This window comes from Camelus ferus, chromosome 19, assembly GCF_009834535.1.
Source record: "Camelus ferus isolate YT-003-E chromosome 19, BCGSAC_Cfer_1.0, whole genome shotgun sequence".
NCBI classification, from domain to species: Eukaryota; Metazoa; Chordata; class Mammalia; order Artiodactyla; family Camelidae; genus Camelus; species Camelus ferus.
The window spans coordinates 23,516,289-23,541,501 of record NC_045714.1 but is presented as its reverse complement, the minus strand read 5'-3'; the positions used below and the strand labels follow the sequence as shown (position 1 = coordinate 23,541,501).

General features: G+C 38.1%; 1 protein-coding gene across 3 annotated transcripts; it reads left to right on the top strand.

Annotated features, from left to right (window-relative positions):
- The first annotated feature begins 3 nt into the window (after nt 1-3).
- NDUFAF5 (NADH:ubiquinone oxidoreductase complex assembly factor 5) lies at nt 4-25,213 on the top strand. Of its 3 annotated transcripts, none has more exons than XR_004313101.1 (11): nt 4-350; nt 2,494-2,534; nt 4,901-4,964; nt 8,069-8,116; nt 9,626-9,729; nt 12,612-12,651; nt 15,645-15,842; nt 20,855-20,915; nt 22,335-22,431; nt 24,425-24,508; nt 24,846-24,896. XR_004313101.1 is itself a non-coding variant. In XM_006189273.2 (11 exons), the coding sequence occupies exons 1-11, from the start codon at nt 129-131 to the stop codon at nt 25,192-25,194; spliced, it is 1,038 nt and encodes a 345-aa protein (XP_006189335.1). In that variant the 5' UTR covers nt 4-128; the 3' UTR covers nt 25,195-25,213. The 3 variants fall into 3 exon arrangements, 2 of the variants coding, with proteins under 2 accessions (XP_006189335.1, XP_014418574.1); XM_006189273.2 differs by lacking the exon at nt 22,335-22,431 and adding an exon at nt 25,102-25,213 and having other exon boundaries at nt 24,846-24,928; XM_014563088.2 differs by lacking the exon at nt 24,846-24,896 and having other exon boundaries at nt 24,425-24,556.

Genomic DNA, 25,213 nt, shown 5'->3' with positions numbered 1-25,213 from the left:
TGCGGTTACGGCACGCGAACTGGGTCAAACTACTTCCGCTTGCCTTCTGGGAAGCTCTCCTGAGTCTGCGCCGAAGCCGCGGCGCATGCGCACTATAAACTGGCTGGCTAGTGGCGTTGCTGCTAGAGATGCTGCGGCTGACCCGGCTCCTGCCCTGGTGGTGGCCACCTCCTGCGGCGGCGTTCCCTGTGAAGAACCTGGGCCTCAGGAAGGTGGCTTCCGGCGTCTCTTCCCCGGGCAGCGCCTCGCCCAGAGCCCTAAACATCTTCGATCGGGATTTGAAGAGGAAACAGAAGAACTGGGCGGCCCGGCAGCCCGAGCCGATGAAGTTTGACTACCTGAAGGAGGAGGTGAGGCCGCCGTTCGGCGGGGAGGGCAGCGGGAGCTGCGGCCAGGCCCAGACCGCCCTCACGTCGCCGTGTGACCTTGTGCAGCCTCGCTGCCTGGGTGGGCCTCGCTGGAGTCACGCAGGGGCCGGGCGCCGGTATTTCTTTGGGCTGTTCATTGATTCCCTCCCTCGGCAGATTTTGCTTGAGTTACAGGTATTATCAGGGCAAAGTTAGACCGCTGCCCTAGTGAGATTTAATTATTGTGGGAGACGAGACAGACTGTGAACAAAAAACGTGATTTCGGCTAAAGAAGTAAGGCGAGGGGTTAAAGTAAAGTGGTAAAGTGACTGCGGTGGAGGGAAGGCCAATCAGACAGACGGCATGATGAGGAATTAGCCAAGCTGACATCTGGGGGGAAAAGCCTTGAGCAAAGGAAAAAATAAGCCCAGAGGCCAAAGGGACCTTGTTGAGGCCTCCAGTGAAGAAGAGAGTGGGAGAGAAAGCCAGGGAGGGCCAAGGTTATTAGGGCCTTAATGGATAAGGGCTTTGGATTTTCTTATTTCTCTGAGCTATCCATTCCATATGGTAATTTCTGACCACATATAGCTATTGAGCACTTGAAATGCCCCTTTGAGATGTGCAGTGATTGTAAAAGACACTGAATGTCAGTGACTTCATATGAAAAAAGGATGTAAAGTATTTCATTAATATCTTTTTATATTGATTACATGTTGAAATTATATTTTTGATACATTGGGTTAAAATATGTTGAAATTAATTTCTTTACTCTTTTTTAAATGGCTGCTAGAAGAATTTTTAAATTGCATGTGTGGCTCTCATTGTTTTTCTATTGGCCAACATGACTAGAGGAACATGAGGCTATTGAATTGTTTCAAGCATTGCAGTGGTAGGATCTGGCTCATGTTTTAGGAAGATTCATTAAGGTAAATTAAGATCTCTAGTTTGACTGTGCCGGTGTGAGAGACCTCTTCTCTGCCCAGGTAGACTAGGGACTTGAGGGGGTTTCTATGCTCTGGACAGGAAGCACCGAGCTCAGGCCTAAGTAAATGTTTCTTTAGGGATGGACCAAAACTGGTCAACTATAATGAGCTCTTTCAAGCCAATGCAGCATTTATTGAGCTCCTCCTTTAGGCAGAGCTCTGTGCAAGTCCTGGCCTGATCGGATGATTGACTCTCTGTTCTCAGGGTTCACGATGGCATGTACTTAGAAAATATGAATTCCTAGCCACTCTTCTCCAACAAAAGCACCTGGATTAAATCTTGACTGAGGCCTCACTAATGTGCAGGACTAGAGTAAATGAGATAAAGTCTATGAGAGTTTTTAAAAATAACCTAAAGTATTCATGTTAGGAATGATGTACAAAGTGGACTCCCCTGGGAAAAGATTTCTGCTGTACCTCCTCCCTTGCCCTTCTTCCTCTGCAAAAGAAAACACACCTATGTTCTGAACTTGCAAGTCCTAATAGAAACTGGGATATTTGTAAGGGAATGAGTGAAACGTTGGGGTATTAGGCTCCCACATCTTTATTCCTATCAGAAGAAGGTAGCCCAGCAAAGGGAGGCACCTGCCTTATGACCTCTTTTCAGTTGGGGTGGGTTTCAGGAAGAGGTTTCTTCGGATTTGACTGACTTCTCATTTGCAGATGTTGCTCAGAAAAGTTGTTTACTCATTTAGGAATTCCACGAAATGTGTTAGTAGTTATCAAATAAAAGAATTTTTATTAAGTGTTCATTTATACATTGATCTGTAATAATCCCCTACTAATTTTTCACTTTCATATACCTCAAGCTAATATCTGAACAAAAATATGCTTGTTATGTTCCTGTTGCTTTCAGTCCGTACGACCTTATAGCGCGTGAAATAAAAAGTCATGTATATAGTATTTAGTCCTACTTTTCTTAAATTGACTTACGAACTAATTGTTCTCAGTATGTTTCCTTGGATATTTTAATTTATGATGTTCCTATTCAGAATTTGAAAAGAAAGTTGGTGGGGCCAAATTAAAAAAAAGGATAAAGGGAAGTACTTAATCTGTTGAAACATAAGTAACCAATGGATTGCTGAATACTGGAAAAAGTGTTTTCTCTGTTGAACCAACTCATCTTTAACTTTTGTACATCACTGCCTCTTATAATCTGTCAGGTTGGAAGTCGGATCGCCGACCGTGTATATGATGTAGCCAGGTAAGTGATGATAGTCGTAATAAAACACAATTAATTTTTGGCTGGCGACTGGAAATTAAGTGCTGAGGGCTTGATATCTGGAATGGCAGAATCTAGAAGAGTTTATTACTAAGATTAGTGTTTTTAATCACTCTTAGGTTTCTCCTTTTTTATGTCTGGGAGAGCAGATCTTCTCTTCATTGTTGCCTAAAAAAAGAATGAATGGAAGCACAACTCAGCTTCTCTCCAAGCCTGAATGACTGTTCCACTTGATTTGGCCAAAAGCAAATAGTGGATAGATTTCTCCAAAAATAGGTATAAAGAATTGAGCTGTGAATTTTAAGATTTACTAAGCCTAGCTTTAAAAGTTTAAAATTAATAACAGAATTTGTTAACCATCTAAGTGAAAGAGAGAGTCTGCCTATATTTGTCCCACAATCAGGTTATATGACTGGCTATTTTATCTAATGTATCATTAATAGCAATAAGGGTTCTATGACAATTGTATAGAGGTAGATTTGAGAAAAGAATACTTTCATCAAGTATTATTAAATCCTGGATGAATTCCTTGCTGTATATTAGGCATAACAAAAGCTTGACAGGTTCGAGCTACAGTCAGGTGGCAGGAACCAGTTAAATAATGGCTTTGCCATATAATTGCTCTGTAATGTTAGCAAATCGCTTTTTGTGCTCTTTTGTGTGAAAGACATCCATGAAATTGGACCAGTATGGGATGAATTTATTACATTTGTCTTAAAAAAAGAATTTTGTATAATTAAAAATTCTTTAATTATATTTTAGGTGTGCTGGCTACTTAAAAGAGTTTTGGGGTGAATTAATTTCATAAAGTTAAAAAAATGCTTCATTGTTGCAAATAATCACCCTCATTTCATCTGTTTCATTAGTTTTGTTATTTTAAAAATATGTAAAATAGCTAATTATCTACACTGTAGTCATTCATTTGCTTAGATTTTAGGCCATTTGTGATTTAATAAATGAAATACCAAATTTTTTAAGTCAGTTTGGATTTTACAACCTTTTTATATCATAGTACTGAGCAAAACACAGGTCTTTGGAGAGACCTGTGAATTTGACTAAAAGTATGCCTTAAAATAACAGTAACTCTTTGGAATTAAATTATTAAAAATACCAGTCTAAAGTGTCCTTACACTAGTGTTCTATCATTAGAAAGAGTAATTTATATTGTTGACACTGATCTAATGTTGATTTTTAAAAACTAACCCAACAGATTATTAAATGTCTTATTTGTGGTATCTGAGGCTCACTTAATACTGTTAGAATCAGTGATAATAGTAACTCCTAACTATTGTTGAGCATTTGTTCTATGCTAAATACTTTAAATGCATATCGTAAAATTATTATACCAGCCCTAAGGAAGATAGTAACTTTCCCATTTTACAGATAGGGAAACAGATCAAGCAAGATTCAAGCACTTGTCTATGGTCACAGAGCTAATAAGTTTCAGGCCCAGAATTCTATCTCATGTCTTTGTGATTGCAGAGCCGGGTGCTTCACCCTGCCACAATACCTGTGTTCACAATCAAAATAGAGGGCATAAGGTACATTAGTGGTTCTCTTACCAGTGGTTCTCCAACAGATATTTAACAGGCATTGAAAAGGGACTCTTAGTTCAAATAGGAAAAATGTTCTTAATGGATACAATTAAAATTTTTTTGCTACAGATTTTTTCTTAAACCTGCAGTTTGATGTGTGTATGATTTAGTATGACATGATATATTTAGAGGCGACAGCATAGCATAGGGGATAATAGTTCTGGTTCAGGATTCAAGCTGACTGAATTCAGGTTCTGACTGCTGCTTACTAGTTGATTGACTTACTTAACTCTGAATGCTTAGCACACTGCTTTGAAGCTGGTAAGATTTCAGTAAAAGATTGTTATTATTGATGTTTTCTTTGGTTTTTAGTTTATCATGTTATATTTCATGGTATTTCATATGATGATTTCTAAGTCATCTGCTGCCTCAACAAATTTGAGAAACAGGGATGAGTAGTAAGTTTCTGATGAGTATGCCAAATAGTTTCATGTTAATTTACATTAACTTCTTTTCATACTTTATCTAAGTATGTTGTCAAATTAAAATAACCCCACTGAATCTGTTCTTCAAATCCACATCATGAAGCAACTTTATGAGGTCTTGTGAATGGTTAGGCCAGATAGGCTTGCTCTGTCCAATGTGTCCTCTGATAAATGTACCTTATAAGGTGAGGCCACAAAGGCAGATGATATAAATTTTTTGAAAGTTGTGATTCCTAAAATGTTTTTACTTAAGAAAAGTTAGTTTTTAATAATTGTTCTATGGACTGTATTGTATGGACAAAGCATTACTTATATGTCTATTTTTCAGAGATTTCCCCCTTGCTTTGGATGTTGGTTGTGGAAGAGGTTACATAGCACAACATTTGAATAAGGTAAATTTACTTGATGACTTAATTTACTTTAAGAAATAAAATTGGCTGATTTTAAGGAAAGGCTTTTCTAATCAGTTCAATTTGTATCATATTTCAATTTTATCAGAATTGCTAATTTGTTTTTTTTAAGTGAAAGAACCAATGGTTGTTTTGTGTCTGCTCTTAAGTATTTTTTTCTTAAATGATTTTTTCTTTCCTTTGAATCCATTTTATATAGTGTTCCTACTGATAGTTTCTTTAAGTCTGTGTAAGATACATTGCCCTTTATTCCCACTTCATTCAAACATTTTTGGTAATTCACAATAAAAATCACAGTGACATTCATTTAGAAAATATGATTAAGCTAATTTTTTAGCTATTAAAAATACTCATATCATCAGTTGATTAGAAACCTTTCTGTGTAGTTTAATATAAATAGTCTTTATTAATGCTTATGCCATTTTATTTTTCATTTTGTCATTCAGACCAAAAAAATTATTTATTGTTTTAGCCTCTCTATATAGGACACTGTGCTGGACACAATTAAAGTGGGATTTCTAAATAAAGTCTACTTAGAAAAACATGCACTTGGGCCAGGGCAGTAGGAGGGGCATATGTGAGCCTCCCAAAACACTGTTATTGATCATAGTAAATGCTGTGGAAATGGTGCAGTCATTAAACTGCACAGGAGTCAAGGGAAAGGAAAATCAGCAGAGTTCATTTGATCAGAGGCTTCTGAAAGAGCACAAAATCTGCCCTGGGAGTGAAAGAATCTGAATTTCATGGCAGGAGGTAAGCCGAGGTAGAAAGCTGTAGGGTATGATACAATGATGTTTAAGGAAGATTATTTTGGGGATGGTATGCAGGAAAGATTGAAGAAGGTAGAGGATAGAGAAACAGACCACTTAGAAAGCTGGGTTAACGGCAGGTGCAGGCATCTCTCCCTGTGGAGGCAGCAGAATATAAAGGAAGGGGTGGATGCGGAGACCAGGAGAACTCACAGAACTGATGGAATAGGGAAGCTGTCTGGGGCAAGAATATAGAAAGGAACATTTCATAATTGTGTTTGGGGTGGGAGAAAGAGGAGCCAACAAAGATGCCAGGAAGAGTAAGATGGAAAGTGTCTTAATAAGGTATTTGATTATAAGAAGCAGAAGTACACTGAAGTTAGTTTAAATACTAGGACATTTATTAGAGACTCTTATGTCACACAAGGATCTGGAAGTACATCCAGGCCTTACAGGGATGGGAACTTTGAAGCATCAGAACGAAGGCCCTCCTGTTCACGTGCTCTTTGGGATTACGTAGATCTGCACACTGCCTTCTTTCTTTGTTTTTTCCCCTGCAGACTGTCCCTGGTGTTCATCAGTGTGAGCGCCCAGTGTGAGAACCCAACACCCATTGTGCACTGAAGCTGGCTCCTACCAGCTCACGGCTCACAAGTGCTGGTTGTTAGCATCCCTTCCCAATTCTGTGTTCAGTGACGTCATTTATCAATAGCTTAAAATCAGCCACGGTGGGAGTTTTACACTATGGAAGTTGGCAGATGCTACAGAGCAGTCCCCCACCAAAAACCAGTTATTAAACACTTGCCGGCACACCTCTGCCTGCAGCCCGAAGTCTACATGCTTCTCCAGCTCTGGGAACTGCTGTCCTTTCTCCAAGTCTTTTAGTTGAAATTTTCAAGTGAGAGACAGGGATAGATAGTATGACTCACCTAACTTCACCCCTCGCCCTGGTGTGCTGGAGCCGGCTCATGAGAGTCTGCTGTGCACATCTCTTCCCAATTCTGCTGTAAACAGCAGCATGTTGATAGTGTGGAATCCACCATGGTTGTAGTTCACTGTGGGAAGAGGCAAACACTATGGCTCAGGGCATCTTCCTTCCTCCCTTACTTCCTTGCTTCCTTCCTCCCTCCCTCCCTTCCTTCCTTCCTCTCCCTCCCTCCCTCCCTCACTCCCTCCCTCCCTCCCTTCCTTCCTTCCTTCCTTCCTTTCTTCCTTTGTTCCTTCCTTTCTGTCTATAGTTAAACATTTACCTGTATACCAGTTGCCCTCAGGTCATCAGCAGTGGCCAAATAATACTAGGGTTTTGTGGTAGGGTAACCTTTCCAAGTTGCGGGCAGGGACATTCTTTATGAAGGGGGTGTAGGTGAAGTGGAGAGGATTGGCGTCTCTAATGAAGATGGGAAACCAGAGTAGAAAGTATTGACGAAATTTCTAGGAGACCATCAATAGTGCTGAGCTTCAAAGAGGCCAAGTGAAGTAGGACTCAGAGCAGACAGACTATTGTAAGTAGTGATTAGGTTACAAGTATTCTTTATAGTGTTAGAAAGTGGAGGTGGATCACTGGGAATTGAGGGGAAAGATGGTGAGAAGTAGAGTTGTGGATTACAAATAACACGAAGTGAAATTAGCTTGTTTTCCTGATTATATATATATATCACACAGAAGAAAGAATTAAATAATACAGGAAATATAAAGAGGAGATTTTCAATATTGGAAGGCTGATGCCAATTGTAAGGTGAGGGAAAGAGACCCAGAAGATGGAGATTGGTAGAGATGGTGATGGAGGAGGCAGGATCCTGGAGAAAAGAGAGGACAGTGGAAAGTGGTAATCTGGGAAAGGGGTACCATGGTACCCTTTCCTTTTGGAAGGAAGAGAGAGGGAAAATGAAACCACTTAGGCCCTCCCAGGCATCTGTGTTTGTTAAGTCTTTACTCTTTGTAAGCTCTTTGAATGAGCATTTAAACGGTAGGAAAACCAGATCTTCTGTGGTACAAGAGCGGGGACCAGCTCTTGGCATATTACGCCATGGAAAAGTTAACACATAAGCTTTAACCCAGTAGAATAAATTCAGGATGTTGATTATTTACACCTGTGTTTTCTGTTTTATTAAATACATTACATGTATGGTCAGCTGTATCTATTTAATTCTATGTAATTTAATATGTGTTATTAAAGGTATTTGTGTACCATACTGACTGTATGCAGAAAAATACCGTTACAAAGCTGAATATTAATCTGTAATTAACACTTTTTCCTTTAGCAACAGTTGTTTTATGTATTACTGGGCTTTTTGTGTGTTTGTTTTATATCATCTGATGATCTTTATTCCATTGTAGGAAACTGTTGGAAAGTTTTTCCAAACAGACATTGCAGAAAATGCTTTGGTAGGTAGCTTTTTATTGCTATTGGTTTCTGATCTCTTGGTTTGGATTTTAGTTCTTTACTTCTTTATTTTTATTTCCTTCAAAATGAAACTAGCTTGTTTTCATGATTAAGCTAATTTTATATGTATAACACACACAATGAAGAATTAAACAATACAGGAAATATAAAAGGAAAGGAAAAATCACCCCTAGTCCCAGTGCTCAGAGGCAACCACTGGTGACATTTTGTTCTCCACCTTTGTAGACATATAACTATCTCCCCAACACGGTTTTATACAAACAATGTATGGTAACTTGTCGTATTTGTCACAGAATACCATTCTTTTATATCAGTGAATGGTGTATTCACACATATACTTATATATATATGGCTATATAGTATTCCAGTGTGTGAATATTTCATCATTTACTTAGCTACATTTCTCTTAAAACACAGTTAGATTTCTAGCTTCTCAATAACTGATACTGTGATGAACATCCTTATATAAAGCAATTTTGTGTGTTTGATTTATTTTCTCCCTGGGAATAAATTCCTAATAGTAGAATATATGGATTCATTGATTTTCATCTTTGAATTCTTAACATACATCTCCAGACTGCCCTTAGAAAGACTGAGCAGCAATATGAAATGAAAGCACTCTTTTATTCTTTTTGGCAACACTGGGCCAGTTATTTTGTCTTTATCAACCTAATGGGCAGAAAGTAGAATTTCATTGTTTTTATTTGTATTTCTTTTTTGTTTTTAACAGTTTTTACTGAGTTATAGTCATTTTATAATGTGTCAAATTCCAGTGTAGAGCACAGTTTTTCAGTTATACATGAGTGTATTTCTTTGACTACTAGAGCAACCAAATAGCTGTTGCTATCTTTTGGCTATTGATATTTGGTTATTGGTATTTTTAAATTTGTGAATTTTGTAAGTAATTTTGTGATGTTTCTGTACCCTGGCCCTTTATCTACGTTAACATTGTTGTATTCTTATTCTAGGTGGTTTGTAAGAACTTGTTTTGTTAGGGATTTTAATTTTTCTACATCTGTTTTGTAAATATTTCCCCAAATGTGTTGTTTACATTGTTTATTGCTTTTTAGAAGTTTTGGTTATTTTACCAAGTATAACAGTCTTTCCCTTTATAGTCTCTGGTTTTTGAGTCATGTTTACTTAGGCATTTTTGTCTAAGAGTATAAAAGTGTTCACCCATATTTTCACCTAGGACTTTTATGGCTTCAGTTATTCCACTGGAACGCCTAGCTTTCTGAGATTTGTTTTAGTGTGAGGTGGTATCCTGTTTGTGCTTTTCCAACCAGCTAACCGTTTTTTCTGGGTGGTCTTAAGTGTCATTTAAGAAATTTTTTTTAGTGCTTTCTCTTTAAATTTTTAATTTTTATTATTTGGAAGGACTAGAAACTGCCAGAAAAATGTAACATTGACTTAAATTTAACTAACAATGGTTATGTTAATAATTGAGATGTTATATGAGTGTTTTTGAACTTTCATTTTTTAACCTTTAGAAAAATATTTTAGAAACGGAAATTCCTACTGTCAGTGTTTTAGCTGATGAAGAATTTCTTCCCTTCAGAGAAAATACATTTGACCTGGTGGTTAGCAGTTTAAGGTTGGTAATCCATTCATACTTTTAAAAAATTTTAAAAATAGATAGCTTATGCTATAAAGTTTTAATCTTATGAGTTAAAGAAAATAGGTGATGGTGTAAATTTCTTTTTTTGGTGTGTGTGTAAATTCTTAATAACTTTTTTTTAAAGTCACTAACCAGTTTTCTTGGTTTGTAAGCTATAAACTTTTCTCTGGTAAAGAATTGCAGAACATATGCTCCCTAGTGGAGATAATATGGTATAGTACCTCAACTTTTTTTTCCCCAACTTTCCTCAATTTGCTAAAGTTCATTTGTGATAGAAGGGTTTTCCTCCCCGATGTAACTTGCTTACATGTTTATGGGGATGGGAATTTGGAAAGGCATACTGACTCCAAAATGTATCTGTTAGAGTGCCCTTATAAACTCATTCTGGCAAATAAGGAAAAGCCAGTATTTCCTTCAACTTTAATTTGGCTGTAGTCCTTGGGGTTACTTTAAAAAGTAACCTTTGTGCTTCCTACCATGTCCCTCCACATTTATTACACTAACGTGTATTATAAGTATTCATAGACTAGATTATAATGTACACGGCACTGAGCTTGATGGCTTTGGGGAATACAGAAATGAGGGATCCTGTCCTCAAAGAACTCAGTGTTTAATAGAGAAAATGAATTATTCTCTGTGGTGGCTTATTTCTCCTGTCTTACTATCATAGTTGTATTTTCTTTCAAAGATTCAACATGCTCAGTACAACCCTTTCTTTGGTGGCTGTTTTTAGGGTGACTTGTCATCATGGTTTGCCCAGGCTTTACCAGGGTTAGCCCTGAAGGGCCCATGTCCCAGGAAACTCCTCAGTCCCTAGCAAACTGGGAGAGTTGGTCACCCTTGCTGTTTTCTTTAGTGAGTTTGTAATTTTTTCCCTTTTTGAGGTGTGCTGAACAAATTTTAAAAAGTTTTCAGATTATATTGTGAAGTGAAAAACATTACAGAATGTCTAAGGGAAGGAGCCCTGGGCAGGGAGTCAGAACCCAAGTTTTAACTTCAGCGTATCTGCTTGCTGTTTGCAGGTAACTGCTGTAGTTCTGTCACTTTCAGTGTCCCCATACGTATGATAGAGTTTACAATGTGACCTTAATTTTTAAAGTATCAACTAATTGTTAGAAAGTGTTGTGAAAGATAAATGTGAGCTTAACATAGCAGGGTTTGAAATGGGTCTTCATTGCTGTCCTGGAAGCCAGCAGAAGAGGCTGACTTTACCAGGAGAGTGTGACCAGACTCTGCAGAGACTAATTCTTGTTGGAATTAGCCCATAACACCACGCGCTGGGAGAGGGTAAATTGGATCAAGAGAAAAGGCAGGACGTTTATTTAATTAAGTTGTAAGTATATGGAACTCTGGATTTCTGCATTTTTTTATGATCTTAAAAAATATGGGATGTTATTTATTAGAAAACTCATTGAGTTATTTTTGGTGAATAATACTGTTCGCCTTGGGAAAATTATGTCTGCTGATGAAGTTTTGGTTTGTTTTTGTTTTTTCCTACAAAAGTAAGACTTAGAATCCTATATATCTCTAGCTTAATTGTTTGATTTAGTTGGTGAACTTCCTTGAATATGTTATCAGGTGTTTATTTTTATTACTTCAAATAAGTTTTCAGAACAGCACTGTTTAAATGAGATGCCAGATAGGAATGATTTCTACCTTATTTTTTCCCCAGCTTTGTCGAGATAATATATAACATGCAAGTTTAAGGTGTACCACATGATGGTCACGTACATCTATATATTGCAAAATGATTACTACAGTAAGTTTAGTTAACAATTTTCATCCCTTCACATAATTGTGATTTTTTTTTTTTTGCGTATGTGTATGGTAATAACATTTAAGATCCACTCTCATAAAAACCTTCAATTATATGATACAGTATTGTTAATTATAGAAACTGTGCTGTGCATTAGATCCCCAGACCTTGTTTATCCTGTAGCTGGGAGTTTGTATCCTTTGACCAACATCTCCCCATCTCCCTCTGCCCCTGGCAGCCACCATTCTACTCTGTTTCTGTGTGTTTGGCTTTTTTAGATTCTGCGTAAAGTGAGAATATACAGTGTTTTTCTTTCTTTGTCTGACTTATTTCACTCAGCATAATGCCCTCCAGGTCCATCCATACTGATCCAAAAGGCAGAATTTCCTTCTTTTTATGGCTGAATAATATTCCTCTGTGTGTGTGTGTGTGTGTGTGTGTTTGTCCTTGGATTGTTTCCATACCTTGGCTACTGTGAATAATGCTGCTATGAACCTGGGCGTATAGATATTTCTTTGAGATAATTACTTCATTTTCTGCAGACAAATACCCAGGTATGGGATTGCTGGATCACATGGTAGTTCAGTTTTTAATTTTTTTGAAGACCCTTCATAGTGTGTTCTATGGCAACTGTACTAGTGTACATTCCCACCAGAAGTGTACAAGGACTCCCTTTTCTCCTCATCAGCCTTTGTCATCTCCTGTCTTTTTGGTAATAGACATCCTACTAGGTATAAGGTGATATCTCATTGTGGTTTTCCTAATGATTAGTGATGTTGAGCATCTTTTCATGTACCTGTTGGCCATTTGTATGTCTTCTTTGTGAAAATTAACTTTTACTTTATTCAGTGAAGAATAATTGGACAGATAATCATATCAGCACAGTGATACACTGTCATATTTTCTCCTGTGACAGGAGGAAGGTTCCCCCTAAGAATATTTTTTTGTTTTAAAACTTGTATGAAAATAGTCAGTGACTTGATATGCATCTTCAGACTTGAAGATTTATACCTTTTTTTGTGGCTTATCATTATATTAGTGCAGCTTATACTATTGGATTATATGAATTAAGCTAAAACAAGTATATATTTTCTTCTTTTAGTTTGCACTGGGTGAATGACCTTCCTAGGGCACTTGAACAGGTAAGAACCTTAGTGTTGATTCTAATAGCCGGTGTTATTTTATTTATTATTAGCAACTTATAGATGTTTCTTTTTTTATACAAGACTTACAGATGTTTTCTGTTTTACATTTTTGACTATTGGAAATAGAAGCAAATCAAGGATTTAATTATCTTTTGTGGGCTGGATATACTTGGTGCCCTTTGGTGTGCTAAGATATATGGATGACTTCTTGCCCCCTGGGGAAGTCAGGAAATCTAATTATGGTACAGAAGTTTTCATAAATATTTAAAACTTGTGTAAAATAGTATTGCTATAACAAGACATTTTCTGTGTGACTTTCTTTTCTTCCTTAAGTGCCTATAAATTTTTTGTGGGTAGGAACCTATTTGTTCCTATTTGTATCTTCCCCACGCTGTATACTTAGACAGTTGCCAGTAAATGTGTGTTGATTGGTATTTAATTTAATTTTTTAATGTATTTTTATTGAAGTACAGTCAGTTTACAATGCTGTGTCAATTTCTGGTGTACAGCACAATACTGCCGTTACATGGGAACATACATACATTCGTTCTCATATTCTTCACCATAGATTACTACAAGATATTGAATGTGATTCCCTGAAATGGTTTATTTTATTTTACTTTTTAAATGTATTTTTATTGAAGTACAGTAAGTTACAATGTTGTGTCAGTTTCTGGTTGTTGATTGATATTTATCAGCAGACAGGTGAGGGATGGATAAGAAGCATTGTGTTCAGAGAAGGGAAGGAGATCATTGTGGCTTGGAGTGTCTAGGAAAGCTTCAAGAGGAAGGAATTTTTTGAACAGGGCCTCAAAGAGTAGGTCAGATTTGCAGTGGGAATGCATTCCAGGAAGGGTCACAGGAGAGATGGCATAAGAGACTCGGAAGCATAAAGGACAAAGAGGAAGCCTGTTGGAGGATTAGTGTAGTGCTGGGCATAAATGAGGTATATAGGTACCAGAATTAGGAGGATTTGGGTGACAAATTAAGGAATTTGGAGTTTATTCTTTATGCAATTCAGAGCCACTGGAGAATTTTGAAGAGGAAAGTGACATGATTAAAAAGCTGGTAGGCAGGATCATAACTACCAGTATCTTAAACATATACTATTTGCCAGTCACTGTGCTCTGTTTCATATGTGTGTTAAATAACTCTGCAAGATAGCTTCATTTTGCTGGTTAGAAAACTAATGCCAGAAATTGGTTAAATTGAAGAGATAGTGTCTCAGTGGTCCAGGTGCGAGGTAAACTAACCCTCAGTAGCAATGGTAGGAGTTAAAAGGAAGAGAGAGATACTTAGGACACTGCAAAATAAGAACGAACAGTTTGGTAGCTGGTTAGAGCTAGAGAGTGAAGACAGGCAGGAGTCAAAGCTTGCCTAAAAGGTTTGACTCTGGAGAGTAATTAGTCAAAGTAGAGGAAAGAAAGGTAATGATCAGATACAGGGAATAGAAAATGGTCATTAACAGAAATATGGCAATTGGGAAGGGGAGTTGGTTTGAGAATAATTGTTGTGTGTGTATTGAATATGCCAGGGGAAGGTGGGGAATGAGTTTGCCAAGAGACAAACATCCATGGCACAGGAAGTAGATGAGTTTAGCATTCACGGATTCTGTCCAGGCTCAAGGTTGGAAAATCAACCTTGTGAAATCTGTGGGAACTGAGAAGCCCTCTGAGGTAGAGAGAAGCTACAGAGAGCTGAGGGCTGAATTTAAGCTACTTGTTATTAGAATTTGGTGGCAAGAGAAGGCAGTACCACTAAAAGAGCAGAAGGAAAAAGAAATGGACAGTTTGCTTATATACTGTTTTGTAATTGTTTCATAATATATTAAATATAAATTCAAGATGAATACTTCAGTTAGAAGAGCCTACTGTGATTTGGGTTCTGATTTACTTCAGAATTCACCCTGTCTTGTAACTCCTCACTGTTGAGAATAGAGTCAAAACTAGTTACAGATTGTAGTTCTAAGAGACATTGAGGAAACATGATTCTGAAATTCATTCTGGCTACTGTTTTGCTTAAGTTATCAATGAAACATTTTTGTGTTAAAGCTGAAAAATAAGTTGTTTATTTCTCCTTAATTCTTTGTGTTACTAGATTAATTAATATGTTAATATTAATATTTAACTAAAGTATTACTAGATTAATGTTGTGAATCATAATGATTTCTCCACAACCGTGCAGACTTGTTCTGCATAACAAGTCACCTCAACTTCATGGTTTAAAACAGCAATTTACTTAGCTCACAACTTTGTGAATTGGAAATTTGGGCTAATCTCAGTTAGGAAGTTCTTCTGGGTCTGACTTGGTTCACCCATGTGTCTAATCTGCTGGTGGATGGTCTTGGAGTTGTCAAGGATGGCTTCAGCTGGGACACCTGGCTAATCTCTGCTCCCCTAACCTCTCATCCTTCACCAGACCAGCTCAGGCTTGTTCATAGGTGGTAGCCAGACAGGGCTCCCAGAGAACAGGTGGAAGCAGCAGGACCATGGCGACCTGGACCTGACACTGACACACTGTCACTTGCTCTGCATTCTTTTGGCCAGAGCAAGTCACAAGGCTAGCCTGGATTCAAGGAGTGGGAGTTAGGCTCCATCTCTTAATGGGGGTTGTTACAAAGTGACATTTCAAAGAGCACAGATACAGGCAGGGTTGTGATACTTGCAATTGACCACACTTTAAAATTTTTTTCTTTCAATATTTTTCTAATTATAAAAGTAAGTTCTGTCTACTATTAGAAAATTTGAAGACATACAATATATTTTATAGATATTAGCACTATCAATGAGTGTTCTGTCTGTACAATGTTATCCTGCAATGCCTTTCTGACAGTTGGTTGCCTAAGTGTTATTTATTAAATTATCGGGTTATTAATTTGACAACATAAGAATGGTTATCACAAAATCGTGATTTAGACACCATATGCTTATTCTTTTAACATTTTTATGTATACAATTTTGAATAGTTTTATTGTCTTATATTTATTGCAGATTCATTATGTTTTAAAACCGGATGGAGTATTTATTGGTGCAATGTTTGGAGGTGACACGCTCTATGAACTCCGGTGTTCCTTACAGTTAGCAGAAACAGAAAGGGAAGGAGGATTTTCTCCACACATCTCTCCTTTCACTGCTGTCAGTGACCTAGGACATCTGCTCGGGAGAGCTGGCTTTACAACACTGACCGTGGTAATTATCAAGAGAATCAAGTAACCTATTAATTACACAGTTCAGAAATAATCTCTCTCTCTTTTTATCATGATTGACACAAGGTAGGAATGTACAGTTTTTAGTATTTGTTACCTGAAAAAGTAACTCAAAAAAACATACCTCAGCTAATAAGGAGGCTGTTTTCTAAGACGTGCTACTCCATCCGAATTTTTCATTGCAGAGCTAGGTGTAAGGCGGGAGTGCTCCAGATGAAAAGGAAAGGGGAGAGACGGGAGCATCTGCAGCTCTACCTCCAGCACCAGCTCTCTGACTGTGGCGGTGCTGCCTGAGGCAGAAGTGAGAGGATGTGCATCCATGAGGCCTAGGATTAGATCAGGGCTGGAGAAGGCATGTCGGGGGCTGTCCTCCTTCAGAGCTGGAGAGAGGACTGTTAGAGCTGGAGAGAGGACCTTAGGGCGTCAGGGATGCAAAAACAAGGAGTCAGCACGGTACAGCGATGGTGCAGGTCATTGGTGTCTGACACGTACAGTTGGATCCTTGCCTTGCCCCCCTTTACTAGCCAGAGGGGTTTGGGGATTTACTTCACCTCTCTGAGCATTCTTTTTTTTAAAAAAACATGCAAATGTTTCACCTCAAGTGGCTGTTAGGATTAAATAATGAAAAGGATGTGAAGTGCCTGGACCTTCACAATAAATGCTCAGTAAGTACTAGTTCCTGCCTTACTCTCTCCTCCCTCCTACTCCTGACACTTTCTAGGCAAGGCTTCCAACAGGAAGTCATCTGGCGAGACAGCGATTTCCCCCTTCCAACTCCCTTCAGCAGCCAGGTTAATCCAAAGGATGTCATATTGCTGTGTTACAAACTGAAATGAAACAAAAGAGAATCTCTGGGAACATGAAGCCACTAAAAAATGGAGGGGAGTAGGGGAGGGAGTGGCATGGAGAGGTGGAGTGCAAATGTTCGGGGAGTGATGTTGAACTAGTGCCAGGTTAGAGAGTGGTATTAGGGGACTCAAAAGTTGCTGCCCATTAAGAAAACGATGAGACTTCGATCCTCGGTCATCAAAAGAAATTAAATTATGTTAACCACATGAGGTTTTCTATGGTTGTAAAATTAGGTTGTGCGTTTTAGAAAGATTTCTTCTAAAAATGTTTAATCTGACATTACTACATTTCAAAACCTACATTTCTGTTAATTGGGAAATCTATTAATTCAGAATACCTTCCATATTCTCCTTAATTGAGCAGAATGACTCAAACATTAATATAATACAAAAATATTGGCATATAATCTTTATAGTTTACAGAGAGTTGCTAATGTAATAATAAATCTGTACAAATTTGTACTGTGAGACATACATTGTCTTTAAAGGGCTATATTAACATTGTATCCTAATTCATTTTTTAAAAATTGCATGTGCAAAACAGCTTTTATATGATCAATTATACAGGTTTATGTTGCATACATTAGATATATTACTTTTGTACTGCAATGGATTTTTATTTTTAAAGTGAAATCAAGTTAAATTAATGTCATATAATTATATTTACATTTATATGACCCTCTTAGTGAATTATTTTTAGAGCTAGTTGGCATTCTGAATGAAGCTCATTTCCTTTTAGAATAGAATAGAATAGAAAACTGCAGATATGGTCCATTTTAATTTGAATAAGACAAGGCTGCTGTGGTACTCTTTTTGACTGAGAAGGAGATGATGCTTTTAGTTGGTTTCATTGAATTGTTTTCAGAGGATATTGTTTAATAGATAGGTGTCAGCTTGGAAGGAATTTTGTTTTCAATCTTAGGATCTCTTTTTAAAAATAGTTTCCTAATATATAAAAGTAACAGAAAGAATGGACTATCTAGAGATGGTCATATTAAAAAGTGCATGATCCTTGCATATGTTTTAAAAAAAAATGAAAAAAAAAACCCATATGTAGAGAGTATAATAGAGCAGGTCTAAAGTGAAAAGAAGTCTCCTTCCCCTGACTTCGGACACCCCACCCCTCTCCACGAGGATGACCTTTGCTAACTGTCTCGTGTTTTCCTTCAGAACAGTTTTTCCTCGTAGACTAGAATGCATTTATATGACTGAAACGTACACCTGCAACAATATGTATACTCCTGCTTTTTTCTACATGTTTCCCTCCCCACCCTGTCAATAACATATCTTGGAGATCTTCCCCTACAAATGTATGTCTACTACAGTCTTTTTTGACAGCTGTGTAGTATTTCATTAAATAGATATAGTTTAATTTCTTTAACCAGTTCTCTGTTAATGGGCATTTAGATTGTTCTGGTTTGTTGTTTGGGTTTTTTTTTTTAAATAACTTTATTGAGATACATTCACATACCATACACTTGTACAGTTCAGTGGTTTTTGGTATATTCACCAAAGAGCTGTGCAATCTTCACCACGGTACATTTTAGAACACTTTCATTACCCTCCCAAAAACCCTGCATCATCTCTTTCTTTAAAATTTTTTAAACTTTATTTATTTATTTTACAATATATTTTTAAATTGAAGTATAATTGATGTACAGTATTATATGTTTACAGGTATACAATGTAGTGATTCACAGTTTTCAAAGGTTATACTCCATTTATAGTTACTATAAAACAGTGGCTATATTGCCCATGTTGTACAATCCATCCTTGTAGCTTATTTTATACCTGATAGTTTGTACCTCTTAATCCTCCACCTCCATCTTGCCCCTCTCCCCCTCCACTGGTAACCATTAGTTCCTTCTCTACATCTGTGTCTTGTTACTAGTTTGTTGTATTTTTTTAGATTCCACATGTAAGTGGTATCTTACCATAGTATTTGGCTTTGTCTGACTTATTTCACTTAGCATAATGCCCTCCAAGTCCAGCCATGCTGTACACCAGAAATTAATACATTTTAAGTCAACTGTACTTCAATTAAAAAGCAAACAAACAACCCATTTACAATATGGGCAGAAGAACTGAACAGACATTTTTCCAAAAGAGGAAATGCAGATGGCCCACATGGACATGAAAAGTTGCTCAACATCACCAATATCAAGGAAATGCAAATCAAAATCACAGTGAGACACCGTCTCACACCTGTCAGAATGGCCATCATCAAAAAGAACACAAATAGCAAATGTTGGCAAGAATGTGGAGAAGAGGGAACCCTTGTACACTGTTGGTGGGAATGCAAATTGGTGCAGCCACCATGGAAAACAATATGGAGGTTTCTCAAAACATTTGATTTTTTTTTTTAATACTTTTTCAAACAGTGTTGCAATGAATTTTCTTTCACATAATCTTGGCACATCTGTCAGGTCAATTTCTAGCAATGGAATTTCTGAGTCAAAGAATCTACGCATTTCAGATTTTGACAGATAGAGTCAAGTTTCTCTCTGTAAGGTAGCATTAATTCATATGCTCCATCAACAGTGTATGTGGACAGATACCAAATGAGACTGCTCATATGTGGAATCTTAAAAAAAAAAAAAGGAAAGAAAAGAAAAAGACAAATGAACATAAATACAAAACAGAAACAGACTCATAGACACAGAATACAAACTTGCAGTTGCCAGGGGGTTGGGAGGGTGGAAAGGGACAGACTGGGAGTTCAAAATTTGTAGATACTGACAGGCATATATAGAATATATAAAGAAAATTATATTGTATAGCACAGGGAAATATATACAAGATCTTGTGGTAGCTCACGGTGAAAAAGAATGTGACAATGAATATATGTATGTTCACGTATAACTGAAAAATCGTGCTCTAACACTGGAAATTGACACAACATTGTAAACTGACTATAACTCAATAAAATAAAATTAAAACAAAAAACTGTGTATGTGAGCTCCTGCTTATGCTTAGATTTTGTATCTCTAAGGTTAAAAAAAGGTAATTGGTTATTTTGTTTTGTGTTTCTTTAGGAATTAGAATGGATGTTTTGATAAGTGTTATTTAGGATTTTGTACTTGATTCTGTGCAATATTATAAGTCCAAAATTGGGATGTATAGTTAACATATTAGATAAAGCTACAGAATACAAAAAGATCTAGATACTTCGAAAGTGGTTAGTGCCAATAAAGTAAAGTTTGAGATACATGCAGCATTTTAATAGCGAACTTGAAAAAAAAAGTAAGTGTCCTGTATTCAGGGCTAGTTTCCTATATAGACAAACTCCTGCATCTTAGTGGTTAACACAAGATTTTTATCACATCACAGCCACGCTGGTTGGGCAGCTCAGCTCCATCTGGCCCTTGTATCCTCTAAGCTCCCTGCAGCAGAGTCGGCCTGGAAGAGGCTCACCAGCTCTTTATTACTTTGCCTCCACCTCACTTTTCTTTGCCAGAAGAAATGTCTGGGGTTGCCAAGTGCCACGGAGTACCTGGATATTTGGGGAGCATCAGTGGTCCCTGCCACTGTCCCAACAGTGAACTCCTGTGTCAAACTTCAGAAAGGGTGGGGCATCATTGCTCAGCAGTTCATTTGAGAAATAAACTGTGTGTGGGCCAGCCGTGTGCTGTCTCCTAAACGAGCCAGCACTGCATCGCTGGGAGTAGAGTGAAAGCATCTTGGGAGATGGCCCTATTTGGCTCAGTTCTAGGTGCCACATTTTGAGAGGAGATTGATATTGGCGGTGTACAGAAAAATGGAGTCACAATGTGTAAGGATCTATAAATTTTGTCTAGAAGCCTAATCCCTCCCCTAAAAAACTGTAGGTGTCCTGGAATAGTTTTCAAAGACTTGAAGAAAAGAGTATTCGTCTGCAGAGTACAGAATAGACTTATTCTGTGTTATTCTCAAGGAATAGGAACCAGTTGTTGGAATTTTAAGAAGACTACTCTTAGAATGGCAAACATTTATTCTGTAATTTGAAATCTTCACACATCAAGCATAAGCCAGATGACATCTGTGAAAAATAACAAAGAAGATTCCTGTTTATCATGAGAGATTGGTCTGGGAATCTCTACAGCCTCATTCCAGTCAGGAATTTTTTTGTGTGAATGCCAAGTGAATATTCTTTTTTGTTTTTAAATAGGACACTGATGAAATTCAAGTAAACTATCCTGGAATGTTTGAACTGATGGAAGATTTACAAGGTAAGACACATTAAGGAATTTTTAGACTCCATTTGAGTCATACTTTTGAATCCAGAGTCCTACTACATACTTGGTTGTTGTGCCCTTTTTTCCCACTGAAGTTGGCAGAGATGCTCAGTAAAATGCACTAATCTTAACTGTACAGCTGCTTGTATTTCTAACCACTGCCTAAACCACTGACCAGAACACTTCCAGCTCCTAGCAGGTTGCCTCATGCCCCTTCCCAGTTGACAACACCCCCCTCCCCCAAGGGTTTTAATAAATCATACATTTTGAGGAACTGGCCTGATATTTACCTTCAAGAGGCTTTCTCTTATTTTTACTGTAAAGCCTTTTACACAAATCATGTGTTTTAGTCTTTAATGTCTCTTATCCTTAAGAGAATTAAGAGGAATTGTCTAAAGATAACTTGTAAAAGTGGTATTTAACAAAGTTAATAAAAACATTAACTGGTTGATTTTATATTCATTCACTTACCATTTACTGAGCATCTACCATGTGCCAGCCACTGAGCCAGTGTTGGGAATTCTCTGTTCCTGATCTTAGGGAGCTTGAGCTCTAGTAGAGAAAGAGACACACAGACATAGACAGACATATGCTTTTACTGTAAAGTGAGATAATCACTTTTTAAAGTGCAGGGAGAAACACAAGGAAAAATCCCTAAATCTGCTTTAGGGAATCAAGGATGCTTTTGCAGAAGAGGCGGCACCTAAGCTAAAATGAGTTTGTGGGCGCACCTTTTGGGGGATTGGGGCATTGCATTCCCAGCCAAGGGAAAGGCCTGTGTAAAATCATGGAGACTCAAGAGGATACACATTACCTTCATTTACCTAATAAGAAAGTGGACAGTAATTCAGTGCTTCAATGTGTAGAAGGGGAAGATGGTGGGAAACAACGCAGGATGGTCCATCAGAAGCTTTTTGAGACTCTAGTCAGGTGAGGTCTGCAGTCTGGTGGGAGAAATTTGTGCAGAGGATGGACAATCAGTTTGATGTGTGAGAAAGCTCACCCTCCAACATTGTTTATGAGGCATGTCTGTGAGGAAGGTAAGACTAGCTAGTGTGGTTAACCTCTCCTGTTATGCACTCGGAAATTGAGGCACAGAGAGAAGTAACTTGCCCAAGTGATGTATTTATAAGTGATGGAGCCAGGATTGAAGCCCGGTGCAGCTGCCTGACTCAGCCCCTGAGATCTCAGACCCTCTATCCTGAAAAGGTCAGAGGCAGCTGACTTGGGAAGAAGAGTGATCGAGGGATGAATGCAGGAGGGGAGGAGCATGGCAGACTGCAGGTGTGCTCCTGGCAGACTGGAAGAAGGTGTTGCCTTCAAACTGGCCTTTAATATTTTGCACTGTGTTGCACTTTTTTCTTGATTGTTTTGGTGTTTCTCATTTAAGCTGCCATTATTATTAATTCACAGAAAAAAGTCCAGAATGTTGGCCTAATTTTACAAAACAAGATGCATATCAGCTGATGAATGCATGAAAAGTTTTGGAGGCTTTCACAGTAGTTTTAAGGTAAGTTCAGTTATAATTTTTTTAGACAATACTCAGTATTGTTCTTAGTAAACCATAATAAAGTAGGTTTTTTTTTTAATAAGCAGTTGAACTTAACCTTAAAAACACTGTGAGAGTCTTAAACAGTGACCTGTTTCCCAGGTTTTTCTGTTGTCTCAGAGCCCAGAGCTGGTCAGAAGTCCCCAGTGTGTTTCCCAGGTGGTCTCCGGTGAGGGTCCAGCAGGATGCATTGTGAAGTTTCATCTTTCCATTTTGAAGATGATAAAACTGAGTTTAAAAGAGCTTAAATGACTTGGCCCCAGGTTATGTGAGCGCCAGAACTGGAATTATGACCCCAAAGTCCAGCCTCTGCGCCGCCCCACGCTGTTTCCCCAAGAAGTCCCACGTGGCCACGCGCTTCCCTTGCGAGGGAAGGGCGGGCTTCCCGAGCAGCCGAGTTACCAGCTGCTGTACGGTTGTGCTCTTGAATTTCTCTATCAGAAAGAGCATTTTGCCTAATCTTAATTAATATACCCCAATTCTCATTATTTAGAAGACATTTTAGAATTTCTAGTGTATTAAGTATTTACATTAAAAAAATTAAGCCTGTTTCCATGGTGTCACCTGTGTAAGTGTGTTGTGTAAGCCAGTCACGGTGACGGGAAGTTGAGCAGAGTGAAAACGCCCCCTCCAGCAGTAAGCCCTTCCTACGAGTCCCCAGTTCGTCTCTGCCTCCTGATGCAGCTGATACGCACTGTGTGGGAGAATGAGTTTAAGTTAGATCATGTGATGGGTCTAAAGTGTTTGCATTGGGAGCCTTTAGACATCATCTGGTCTGGCCACCTTGAGGACCCAGGGCGATTGATCCCAGGTCATCTAGCTGCTGCATGGCACCCCTACCTTCATAATGATTCCTTCATGATGATTCACCTACTAGTTTGTGTGTCTTTTGTTCTTCATGAATCGGGGCTGTTTCACTCATAGCATGTGGGCCATTGCTGCCAGTACCAGAGACTCATTATTTTAGGGAATGATAGGAACCTTCTGGGATGGGAGAGAAGAAGACTTACTTATCACAGCTAATTTGTTGATTGTTTTAAACTTGATTAAAAACTTGGGAGATTATTATTTTTAAACCACTAAAGAACACTGACATTGGGAAGTCTGTTGGTGTGTTTTGTGAAAGTAGAAAAACAAAACTAAGGAACTGATTTTTGATCATGTCATATATAGAGAATAACTGTAAAGGATTTTTACTTTCGGACTTGTTTGAATTTTCCAAACTAGCCTAAAATGTGGCCTTTCAAAGTAATTTCATTTGACTATGCATTTAAAAACATCAAATATACAACACTAATTTTTAGTGAACAACAGAGTAGCTTAATCCTAGCTTTTAGCTATCACTTGAAGTAACTAAATTAAAAATAAATTTTAAAACATTAAGAAAAGTGCCCCTGAAGAGAATGCACACAATTGTTTGCTAATCTGGATCAGTAAAATGTAAAATCTGAAAACACATTGGAGTTTTGGTACTATCTAGTGAGTCTCAGAACCCTCTTCCGAGTTACACGCTCACACTTAAATTTATAGCTTAGAAGGAGGGAGGCATTGTACCAATGTCCTGTCCTCCTCTGAAGAGCAGCTAAAAGTGGCTTAATATGTGGCATCGTTAGAAAGGCACTTGCCAACTGCTGATGGCTCGCCTGAAGGGCAGTCACCTTGCTTTGCCCACCTGGCTTGTAGACTCCTGCTGTCAAGTAAAGCGTGCTTCTGGGCCTTGCCTCCTGAAATCTGACTTTTTCACTTGTCTAATATCCAGAAGCTTCAAGCAGTTTTTGCCTTAGAGTCACGAGCTATGATCTGAGAGCAAAACGAGATTATCTGGGTTATTTTACATGACTCTTGGAGAATGGGGGCGAGTATACTATTGGATGAAATAAGATTAAATCTGTGGTATTGAGCTGCTCAGGGTGTTGGCTGTATTATCTCAAACTGCCTCTAGTGTAATTTCTAGGTATGGGTGAGAGTAACTGTGCCTGGAACAGAAAAGCCCTCCTGCACCGGGACACGATGCTGGCGGCGGCGGCCGTGTATGGAGGTGAGGGAGCTGAGCATCGTTGCCGCCCAGGCCCCACTGGTGAACTTGTGCCCTGTCATCTCTGTCCCCTAAAACTGCATTTCCCTTTCCTGTTAATGCCCCATCGGATTTCTTGTCTTTCCTTTCACAACACAGATCCTGTGGCTACATATTCCCAACGGCCCTTACTGTTTCTTTACTGTCAGCTTCTCGGTGTTGGGGGTTTTGCACACGAGGCTTTCTCAGAATCCCATAAGTATTCCAGTATTCATTTCTCTTTGGAGGACATGACATTTATGGAGCAGATTTTTTTCCTACTTGCATTTTTTCAGACTTTAACCCCTCTTTGTATTTATAGAAATGTACAGAAATGAGGATGGTTCCGTGCCTGCCACATATCAGATCTACTACATGATAGGATGGAAATACCATGATTCACAGGTAATATGATTAAGACAGGCCACTTTCCTTAGTGAGGTCGTGTTTCCATTTGCTTTCTGTTGTTTATTTACTTAGAGTGAGGGTTTTTTTTTTAATATGATGAATTCAGGGGTTTAATTAGGCCTGTATATTTATCTGTTTCTAATATCTTTAATCTTTATCATTATTTTCAGGCAAGACCAGCTGAAAGAGGTTCGGCAACCGTATCATTTGGAGAGCTGGGAAAAATAAATGACCTTATGTCACAGGGGAAAAAATCACAATAAATGCTTTATTTAATGTTAA

Bases quoted from the DNA above. Each gene is read 5' to 3' on its own strand.
- NDUFAF5 (XM_006189273.2), top strand. From the start codon at position 129: ATGCTGCGGCTGACCCGGCTCCTGCCCTGGTGGTGGCCACCTCCTGCG. The intron at 4,965-8,068 runs GTAAATTTACTT...ATTCCATTGTAG, and splicing joins TAGCACAACATTTGAATAAG to GAAACTGTTGGAAAGTTTTT. The intron at 24,929-25,101 runs GTAATATGATTA...CATTATTTTCAG, and splicing joins GGAAATACCATGATTCACAG to GCAAGACCAGCTGAAAGAGG.